Genomic DNA, 11764 nt, shown 5'->3' on the forward strand with positions numbered 1-11764 from the left:
GGGTCACCTTGGGTCACCGTGGGCCACAATTGGGTCCCCACGGTAGGCCCACGGATGTCTGGGAGCCCCGGTCAGACCCACAGGTGTCTGCGGGGCCTCAGGTGGTTCTCACGGTGGTCTGGGGAACTCACGAGTGCTCACTACGGGTCCGCGGTGCCCCCACGGATATGGGACCACTGGTTCTTCCCCGCACACTACAGGTCCGCAGTGCCCCCATGGATGTGAGGCCACTGGTTCTTCCCCGCAGACAACAGGTCCATGGTGCCTCCACAGATGTGAGGCCACCGGTTCATCCCCGCAGGAACCACCAGACTGATACCCGTGAGATACCCGAGGATACCGCAGGTGGTCTCCAGAGGTCTCACGCAGAACCAAGGAACCAACCCTGAATGTAAAATAAATAAACCGGACCTATACATACACCCCCCCCAACACCTACAGTACAATATTGTGCCAAATAACTATTATCCAGATATGGATAATAGATTATTTGCCCATTATTAAACACATAAAACATGCATAAATCAAAACATGCATTTTTAATCTTAAAATCACCACAGTGCATGTTAAAATAAATCCAGCAGCCATTGCAAATTTAAAATAAACAAACTGCAGCTACACAAATGTCTATGAAATGTCACACAATTGCATTGAGTGTGTACATGATACAATTAATCTGTGCATCATATAACACTATGCAAAATATATGTAACAATAAAATACAATATTAACAATGTCACCTAACCAGCAATGCCATCATGAAAATCAATTATAAACTAAGCAACATCAATACATTTAGCATCAATCAATTAATCCATTTCCTCAAATAATTACAATACAATACAAATCAATGATACAATTCCCTGTTCAATTCCTAAAGCCAAACCATTGCGAAAAAAATTCTAATTTAAAGTAACCACCATCATTCTAATGTAAGTACCATAAAGAAGCCATTACAATTAACCTTTAACTACATACAAATGACATTATTCACAACAATGACAAAATAAAGCTGATAAATAAACTAGCCATACATGAAAAGAACATAAACATTAGCAAACCAATCAATTATTATCCCTGTATGTCTATCCATATACTACTGTGGCCAGCTTTAACCTAACCAATGCCCGTAATTCTCCCGTAATTTTCCCGTAAATTTCCCGTAATTGGCCGCGCGCCAGCCGCGAGCGCATCTTCCCCTCCCCTCTGCCGCCTCTGCCCGCCTCTGCTTCGCGCAGCGCTTCCCCTTACCCTGCTTACCTTTCACGCTTCGGGGATGCTGGGGGAACTCGGGGATGCCGGGGGAACACTCGGGGATGCCAGGGGAACTCGGGGATGCCTGCAACGTGTGACCGGCGCTACAGTGACGCGCGGCACGCGCCGGAAACCAGCCGCATCTGCCCGAACATTGTCCTCACATTGCGGTGGCGGCCGCAGGAGAATAAAGGCAGCCACCACTGTAGATAGATCAGCCACCACTGTAGATAGATATACATAAAATATAGGGGCAATAATACAGTATAAAATACAAAGCATTTCCATACAAAAGTCACATAGAATACACCCATACAGTGTCCGTGAATGTATGTTGACAAAGTGAGAATATGACGTAAGGGGGGGGGTCTGACATAACAGCACTGGGATCTATGCAACCATTTTAAGTCAGCATCCATCTTAGGTTTTGTCTGAGTGAACGGGTTATGAGATGGACGTTTTTGAATGAGGTTTTTTGCTTTCAACTTTCAAGTGAGAATAAACCAAGCAGCTACTGCACCGACACACTTTATTCGAGCAAATGCCCAGTTTGTACCTGGCAGATACCTGGAATGCGCCGCTCCTCACCTCTGACAAGCCCCGTTGCGTTTGCCTTCCCAGCCTGGGTTCATGCCTGGCTGACGGGCGGCTGATCTGTTAAATGATAATGATTAGGATTTAATAGGCTGCAATGCTTCGCGTGTCTACCAGATGGCATAAATTCATGAATTGTAATGCAGTATATATATATATACTGTGCAGTATTGCAGCCAGCGGGAATAAAATGCTTCAATCCCTGCCTGGAAAATAACGCAATGCACTCGGGCAGAAAACAGTCACAAACCTCAATACACCCGAGTATACCCGAATTCGTGGGACTAGCCGAGCTCGAATAAAGTGTGTCGCCAGTGTAACTGACAAAACCTTGAGAATGAGGGCTAAGAGCCAATGTTATGAAAATACGAGACAGATAGGCACTGTCCGAGGGGGGGCAATGTGTTCTGTATGTAGAGTAAAAGTCACAGGCTTGTATAAGGAATATTAGCTGAGTCATTTCATTTCTAATATGCATCCCATAATAATGCTTTAACTCAATGTGTTCGTGTACATAATTTGTTTACCTTTTACGCTTACGTAGTGACGACACGCAACCTTGTAGAGGGGGCGAGGGTTTAGTATTTTGTGTATAAATAATGCCTGTATGCTACCATGTCTTTGGGAGGGTTTTATTTTGAAACTCTCCTCTGCGTGTGCACCGCACAAGCAATAAACTTATTTGCCATTCTGCAAAATATAACCTCAGACTTGTGTTTTTATTCACACTTTAACAATGTATATACATATATACATTAACAGGCATTAAATGGGACTGAAAAAATAAAAGACATGAATGAAAAATCATAAAAACCTGTAAAAATAAAAATAATAAACTTTTCTTTTGTTTACTCACCATTAGATGCCCACTCACCGAAATCCAAGCGACCCGGAAGCACAGGAACCAATCCACAGGTAAGCCATAAAAAAAAACCCATAACAAATCCACGTCTGTGTCTTTTTCTTCTATTTGTAGTCCTTCCCGTCTGTCTTGGGGTTTTCTTTTCTTCTTTGGGGTCTTTTGGGGTCTTCTCCGTCTTCTTCCGTCTTCTTCCGTCTTCCTCCATCTTCTTACGCCACGCCCTTCTCTTTCCCACGCTCTGATTGGCAACCGTACCATGTGAGACCGGCCATGTTTCTTTTAATGACGTCATCTTAAAGGCAATTGAAGCAAAGCCATTCTGATTGGCTGTGCTTTCATTGCCTTTAAATGACGTCATCATTTTTTTTTTCATCGGCCAAATCACATATTTTTCACGGCCCAATCAGGACCGTGGGAAACATTTGACCAAAATGTGACGTCATAGGCCTATAAAAGCCTATGTCGCCTCATTTTGAAGCTAGTCGCCGAGGAGGGAACATCTCCCCTCCTAAGAAGAGAAGAAGGGCGTGACGTACAGTAAGAAGACGGAAAAAGACAGAAGAAGCCGGAGAAGACCCCAAAAGACCCCAAAGAAGAAAAGAAGACCCAAGACAGACGGGAAGGACTACAAATAGAAGAAAAAGACACAGACGTGGATTTGTTATGGGTTTTTTTTTATGGCTTACCTGTGGATTGGTTCCTGTGCTTCTGGGTCGCTTGGATTTCGGTGAGTGGGCATCTAATGGTGAGTAAACAAAAGAAAAGTTTATTATTTTTACTTTTACAGGTTTTTATGATTTTTCATTCATGTTTTTTATTTTTTCAGTCCCATTTAATGCACGTTAATGTATATATGTATATACATACATTCACGGACACTGAATGGGTGTATTGTATGTGAATTTTGTATGTAAATGCTTTATATTTTATGCTGTATTATTGCCCCTGTATGTTATGTTTATCTATCTGTATGGATATACATACAGGGATAATAATTGATTGTTTGGCTCATGTTTAGGTTCTTTTCATGTATGAATACTGTATTTAGCATCTTTATTTTGACATTGTTGTGAATAATGTAATTTGTATTTAGGTTATGGCTTCTTTATGGTAGTAAGATTAGAATGATGGTGGTTACTTTAAATTAGAATTGTTTTGGCAATGGTATGGCTTTAGCAATTGAATAGGGAATTGTATCATTGATTTGTATTGTATTTTAATTGTTTGAGGAAATGGATTAATACAATTGATGCTAATTGTATTGATGTTGGTTAGTTTCTAATTGATTTTCAGGATGGCATTGGTGGTTAGGGGACATTGTTCATAGTGTATTTTATTGTTACATATATTTTGCATAGTGTTACATGATGCACAGATTAATTGCATCATGTACACACTCTATGCAATTGTGTGACATTTCATATACATTTGTGGAGCTGCTGATTTGTTCGCTTATATTTGCAATAGATGCTGGATTTATTGTAACATGCAATGTGGTGATTTTAAGATTAAAAATTTATGTTTTGATTTACTGCTGCGGCCGAGTTTATTCGAGCATTTGCCCGTTCTCGGCCGCAGCAGTAGCCTGGCGCGCGCCGGAGGGTGACGGGCGCGCGCCGAAGCAGCGGAAGAGCGCCCTCCGATCGGGGCGCTCTCCCTCCCGCTGCCGGGTCCGCCGGGTCCCCCGGAACCCCCTGCCGCCATCCCCCACATCGCGGGACACCAGGGCTCCCTCGGGGAGCCCTGGACGCGCGTGCAGGGGGCGCACGCTCCCGATGACGCGTGACCGCGCGTCGGTGACGCGCGGCACGCCGAGGGGCGGCCACTAGCAAGCCAGGAAATCTCCCGGCTTGCGGATCTGGCCGCAGTGCAATAAACTGTGTCGCCAGTGTATGCATGTTTTATGTGTTTAATAATGGGCAAATAATATATATATCTGGATAATAGTTATTTGGCACATTATTGTACTGTATGTGTTAGGGGGGGGGGGGTGGTGTGTATTGGCCCAAAGGGAATGTGGGTAGGCCTCCCTTGTGGGTAGTGGGTGAGGGTGGTTAGGCCTCACGGGGTGGGGGGTTAGAGTGGGAAGGTATGTAGGCCTCCCGAGTGGTGGGTGAGGGTGGGTTAACCTCTTAATGACTGTAGCGGTTAATAGCGGTGATTAAGGGTTTATGGGACATTACATTGGCTATTGTGATTGTTGTGCATGTTTTGCAGCACCGGAGGGGCATGGGCAGAATGAAGATGAGGATGAAGATGGCCTTCATCGTGAGTGCCTGTAAAAGGTAAGTGTAATATGTTTTGACTGTATTTATTGTAATTTATATGTATTTAAAATGGCCAAATGCATTATTATCCACATGTGGATAATAGTGATTTTGGCCATTACTGTACTGTACGTGTTAGGGGGCGGGGGAGATGTGTGTTGTTTATTGGGGGCAATTGTCCCCAATAAACATGCTAATGTGCCTTAACCCCTTCATTGCCTTAGCGGCTATCCGCTCAGGTAATGAAGCTGCATTAATTTATTTTTATTAATAGTATGCGGGAGCAGGGGGTCCCCTGAGCTGAACCGCATTGATTTCTGCCTCAGAGACCCCCTGCTTCCCGAGTTACAGGCCCCGGTTTGGGGCATCGGTGCCAGTGTGGACGCCATCTTTATAGAGCCCACGTCGCGTCTTGGATGCTATAAAGATGGCGGCGACACTGGCACCCGATGCTCCCTACCGGGGCCTGTAACTTGGGAAGCAGGGGGTCTCTGAGGCAGAAATCAATGCGGTTCAGCTCAGGGGACTCCCTGCTCCCGCACACTATTATTTAAAATACATTAAAGCAGCTTCATTACCATAGCGGATAGCCGCTACGGTAATGAATTATTGTTTATTGTTATGTAACAGGTATTCCCCCAACCCAAGAGCTTATGGTATGTGTGTGCGGGGAACCTAATGTTACCAGGTGTGGTGCTTTACCTGTTCGGCTCACATGGGGCCTAAGCCTCCACCACGGGGAGCCTGGGGCACGTGTAATAATAGGAATACCCTCGTACTCGGTGCAACGCCTCCACCTGCGATGGCTCCCACCAGAGGGGGAGTGATCCTCACAGGAAAATATATATATATATATATCACACACACAGCATGTAAAACAACCAATAACTTTACTGTAGCAACCGTGCTTATGCATATATGTATAACAGGTGTCCCTCTCTAAAGGAGACACTAACTACTGCATATCGCAGGACGCTACCCCCTTTCACCGAGTGATCCCACCCCGTGTCCAGAAACTCCCACACAATATGTCCCTTCCCGTGAGATTGATATGTGTAGCTGCGCAGCCACAAGTCCCGTGTAAATATTATAGAGTATAGTTGGTGCACTTGTTGATGGTTACCTGCCAAGCACTCCAGTGCCCGGGCCTGCCAAGGAGCTTCAGAAAGGATCCGATGACCGCTGACCACAGGAACTACCATCCGGGGCGATCCCACCTGGATGGCTGCTACAGCGACAGCGAAGGTTTGAGCCCAGACCTCTGGATGGAAGCGCAGCGTTCGCTGTGTCCCTAACTGACTCTGGATAATAATAAGGGGCAGGGTCCCTAACCTGGGGCCTGTCCCTGAACAGCACAACACTACTGGTGACTCAGGGCTATCTGGGACCTAGGGGGCTGCTGGCCTAGTGCAGGGAGTCACTGACTCCTGCACCCTACCTCCTTCCCCTAGCTGCTCCGGTCACCAACTGCCTAACGTGCTCCAAGCCCACGAAATGTATCTATTCTCCCCTGTAGGGAGATGCTGTAGCCCTATTGGCTCCCTGGGGTCAGGTGGGGCAGCGGAAGCTCATGGGACATGTAGTCCCATCCAAGAGCCCTCTTCCTATTCGTCCGTGTTGCCGCGCTACTCACTGTGCATGCGTGACCTTTCTGTGGGCCTCCCGGCACTTCTGGCTCCTGCGAATGCGAAACGCAACTTGCAATGGCGGCGCCTTGAACCGCGAACTGCCGGGACCTCTGCAACGTGACGGCAACTGGCCTCATCCCTAGGAGAGGCGCACTATGCTCAAGCATGCCCCCGCACCTCCCCGCTACCAGCCGCAGTGAGTACCCGGAGGGGGGGAGTCTCGCAACGGAAGGGGGACCTGGCTACATCCTCCCCCTGGTAAAATCCCCAACGTCCTCGCTTGTGACACAACTCAACCTGTACAGAAATTATATAATAAAAATGCAGTTCAATATATAACTTAGCACATTCACATTGACTTTATACGATGTTGCACAATTCTCTGAGCATCACAATCACAGATTGGATTTTGCTCTGAGACCACTGCTGAGCCTCATAATGGGGTGCCCCAATTTGATCATAGGTTACCCGATTTGGAGGGTATCTGATTCTTTGGCTCCTTCGGATCTGTTCTTCTGCAACTCCCTCGGGGGTGTAGTAAACACAGTCCTGAGGCTCAGCCTCTTCCCTTGAGGGGAGAAATGTCTCTGAACAGTCTCTGTTAGGCACAAAGCACGGGCTCTGTGGATCCAAAGGCTGGGGTGTTGGTGCCACCTTATTAGGCATTGGCCTACGGGGCCCTTTACCCGTAGCTCCTCCGGGAGATGCCCCTTCTTTGGAGTAGTCCCTTTGAGAGGGTCCTTCCATAGGGTCTTCAGGAGTTTCAGAGTGGGTTTCGTTATTGACAGTCTCTTGACCCATCTCTGATAAGTCGGACTCACTATTGAGTGGTGTGGCCAGTATTTCCGTTTCCTCATTTCCCAGTTGTGGAATGGGGAGGAGGTGGTTACAGTGCCATACCATTACCCGGCCTTCAGTGTCTTTGATGCGATAGACCGGGAGGCCAGGCATCTGAGATTCTATTTCATATACACCGTCTCTCCATCGGTCGGCAAATTTGTGTTTTCCCGGGACTCCCAGATTCCGAAGCAACACAGCGTCCCCAGGACGAAGCTCCCGATATTTGACCTTATGATCGTATCACCTTTTATTGCCGCGTTCAGCTTTGCTGTAGACTTCTCAGTCTGTTGATAGGCCTGCTGCAAACTGTCTTTAAGTCTTTGCACGTATTTAAAATGGGTAGCATTGTGTATCCCATCCGCTGAGACTCTAAGATGTACATCCACTGGCAGTCTCGCCTCTCGCCCAAACATGAGGAAGTATGGGGAGAATCCAGTTGACTCGTGTCTGGTAAAATTGTACGCATGCACCAGGGCCTCCACGTGTCAACTCCATTCAGTCTTCTGAGCACTCTGTAAAGTTCTGAGCATGTCCAGTAAGGTTCGATTAAATCGTTCGGGCAACGCATCTCCCTCGGGATGGTACGGTGTTGTCCGTGATTTAGCGATGTTCAGCATTTTGAGCAGTTCTCGGATTTAGTGCTCTCAAAATCCCGACCTTGATCGGAGTGAAGGCGGTTTGGAAGACCGTAGTGCACGAAATACTTCTCCCATAATATTTTTGCCACCGTGATAGCTTTCTGGTCTTTCGTGGGGAAGGCCTGGGCATACCGAGTGTAATGATCCGTGATGACCAGCACGTTGCATATTCCCCGGCTATCAGGCTCAATGCACAGAAAGTCCATACACACAAGGTTCATTGGGCCAGAACTCTTCAGATGGCCCATGGGTGCTGCTCTGGTAGGTAGGGTCTTGCGTTTTATACACCGAGTACAACGGTGACAGGGGCATTCTACGGCCTCTCGCATCTTGGGCCAGAAAAAGCTGTCTCGGACCAACCCAAAGGTCTTCTCTACCCCGAGATGTCCATGTTCATCATGGAGGGACTTCAACACCATGTATTGCAAGTTCTTAGGGAGGACTAGTTGTCGTCTATCCGGGTGATTGTGGTATTGCACCACCCGATAGAGTAAGCAGTTTTCGATTTCGAATTTGTCCATTCCCGCATGAGCGAGGCAACCAAGTCATTGGGAGCACACTTCAGAAGGGCTGGATTCTTTTTTTCAACAGCTTGCCTAATGATACTAATGACAGGATCTCGTATTTCGTAGTCTACCAGATCTTTCCACCGTAGCACCTTGTCATGAGTTATATTCATCCCCTTGGGATCACAGTAGGCGGCCGGGACAGCCTGCGACTGGCATCCCAAGGAATCCGCAACCCGTAATTCTGAGAAGGCCACTTGATCGTTGATGATGGCGGCGGTGCTACACATAGCTCGCACCCCTGGTCCTGGCTGTTCTTCCCATTCCTCATCATCTTGAGTATCACTTAGCCCTGGCCGTCAAGAGAGGGTGTCAGCCCCGACATTTATGGGTCCCGGCTTATACTCAGGGAGAAGCGGTAATTGTTCAGAGCTGCCAGCCATCAGTGTCCTGCTGCATCCAATTTGCCGAGGTATTAATGTACGTGAGGGGATTGTTATCCGTCCTTACCTCAAACGTAATCGTGGAGCTTCTCGGTGATCGCCCACTTGAGAGCCAGGAACTCCAACTTGTGTATGGGGTATTTCTGTTCACTGGGTGTCAGACTGCGGCTGATGTAGGATACAAGCCGAAGGCCCTCGGGGTGCTTCTGGTGCAGGACAGCACCCAGTCCATTGAGACTGGCATCCACATGCAGAACGTATGGTTGTTCGGGATCCGCATACGCAAGCACCGGCGCTTCGGTCAGACACTTCTTCAATTTCAGAAAGGCCTGTTCACACTCAGACGTCCATTTATCACCAATAGGTTGGCGGGCCGATACGGCCTTCTCTCCGGTATCTTCGGGGTATATCTTCAACAGATTGTTCAGGGGTTTATCTCTATTAGAGTACCCTTCCACGAAGCGACGGTAATACCCACAGAACCCCAGGAAGGATCGTAGTTCCGTAACATTCTCGGGACGCGGCCAGTTCACGACCGCTTCTACTTTGGCTGGGTCGGTGGCGATCCCTTGAGCGGACACGATGTGTCCCACGTAGGTCACTGAGGTGTGACAAAACCGACACTTGTCGAGGGACAATTTCAATCCTTCTTTCCCAAGACGGTCTATCACTTTAAGCAGTCTCTCCTCGTGCTCTTCCAGGGTCCTTCCGAAGACAATGATGTCGTGCAGGTAGACGAGACACTCCCGAGGGTTCATGTCCCTGATAGTCTTCTCCATGAGTCGTTGAAAGGTAGCAGGGGCTCCACATATACCTTGGGGCATACGTGTAAATTGGTAGAACCCCAGGGGACAGACGAAGGCTGTTTTCTCCTGATCCTCTGCATTCATGGGTACCTGATAGTACCCGGATCATAGATCGAGCACGCTGAACCATTGGCTTCTGTTCAGAGAATTCAGGATCTCTTCAATGCGAGGAAGGTTGTTCTGGTCCGGTATCGTACGATTGTTCAGGGTTCGATAGTCAACACACAGTCGCACGGATCCGTTCCTTTTCCTCACCACTACTATGGGGGATGCGTAGGGGCTCAAAGACTCCGTCGAAATCCCAGCGGTCTCCATTTCTTGCAAGACGTTCCTCACATCGTCCACATCCCTCAGGGTGATGCGACGAAGGCATTCCCGGAACGGGGTGGCATCACTCAGTCTAATGGCATGTTGAGCGCTGCGACTGCATCCCACATCCATTTTGCTCGTGGAGAACACAGTCCGTCGTTTATTCAACTGGGTTGTCAGCCGCTCTTTCCACTCAGTGGGCAATGTTGACTCGCCGAAGTTGAAGTCCAAATTGACTAACCGCTCACTCGCTGCCCCCGCCTTCACCTGCAGCTTTGTTTCCACATGGCTGACCGGATATATGCAACCCAGACTCTGTCCGGCATCAAGTTCCATCGGGAATGGGGAGATGTTCTGTACATATACGTAAGTTCTTCGAGGGATCTTAGTCGTCCACTCCCTTACTTCGGGTAGTACTCTATAACCTGTCTGAACTTCTTCTTCAGGGGTACTCTCCAGAGAGAAGAGCTGATCGTTCTCATCTTGCTCGAGATAACAGCACCAGACAGCCATTCGTTGCACTCCCCCTGGTAATATGGTCGTCAGTCCGCGTTGAAGATTGTAGAGATCCCCGTGATGCTCCAAGGCATATACCCAGTTGCATTCCTCTCATAGGACGGGGTCTAGGAGCGAATTGGCAAGTAGCAACTCGTTGGTCTGTTTCAGGTATGCTCTGATTACAGCTTGTACTATATCAGTGTTGGTTCCCAAGATGATCGGATACTTGCACTGGTCTTGGGGCTCCGGGCATACCATTGCCGCTACATGCATCGGGTGTTTCTTGCCGGTGTTCAGTTGGAGTATTTCCAGTTGAACCCTTACAATCCCATCGATGGGGTAGTCCTCATTACTTAATCCCCTAACCTTCATATGTTCGACCGTCCTCAGAGGGCAGTGTTTAAGGTGCTGGTCGTAGAACTTGCGGTATATGATGGTCACTTTTGACCCCTTGTCCAGTGATGCCGATGCATAGATCCCTTCCAGCACAACATGCACGATGGCCGCGGGGCCCACTTGACTGTAAGCTTCCCTTGGTGAGGCGTCATCACCGGGGCCGGAGTCAGAAGGGGCATCTTCGGTTCCAGGAAGGGGTTCTGAGTCAGACCCGGCCATTTGTACTCGGCAGACTATTGACCGGGTTGAGTTTCTTCTATCGGGAGGTTTTTCCTCCAGAGGATCCTCCCTCTCCGGGCAATCGCTGGAGAAGGGGCCCTTCTTCCCGCCGTTATAGCAAACTACGTCGCGGCGTTCAGACGATCCTTGTACGTGGAAGATGATCTGTCTGGGGCACGACCCTTCCTGACAGGTGACTTGTGAGTCACGTCCTCCTCCTGGATGGAAGATTTCTTACCCTTTGGGGCGGGGGGAACAGAGGTGTCAACATTGATGGTATCCTTGGTCTTTTTGGATTCGTGAAAATGTCGCTGCACCTCATGTCCTCTGATGTGATGCAATAATTCCATGTAGACGTCAGTCTGTGACGTCAGAGTGACGTCGTTGCACCAACCGGAACCTCTGGATGCGGATGTCGTCACTTCCGGCTGCCGGTGAGACGCATTCGTGACACGCACGCCTGCACAGAGGGAGAGCTGAGAGAAGACTCATCCGGTTGCAGAG

At 48.3% G+C, this 11764-nt stretch overlaps 1 protein-coding gene across 1 annotated transcript in view; it reads right to left on the reverse strand.

The window, feature by feature from the left end:
- Nucleotides 1-11260, reverse strand: part of LOC142498035 (nicotinamide N-methyltransferase-like) — a 30032-nt gene extending 18772 nt beyond the window's left edge. The window contains exons 1-2 of the mRNA XM_075606544.1: nucleotides 11012-11260; nucleotides 9391-9442 (exon numbers count right to left, since the gene is read on the reverse strand). Coding sequence (XP_075462659.1) covers nucleotides 9391-9442; nucleotides 11012-11260 — 301 coding nt within the window. The remainder of the gene's footprint in view (nucleotides 1-9390; nucleotides 9443-11011) is intronic.
- Nucleotides 11261-11764: the final 504 nt, after the last annotated feature.

Source organism: Ascaphus truei, chromosome 6 (assembly GCF_040206685.1).
Source record: "Ascaphus truei isolate aAscTru1 chromosome 6, aAscTru1.hap1, whole genome shotgun sequence".
In the NCBI taxonomy this organism is placed as follows: Eukaryota; Metazoa; Chordata; class Amphibia; order Anura; family Ascaphidae; genus Ascaphus; species Ascaphus truei.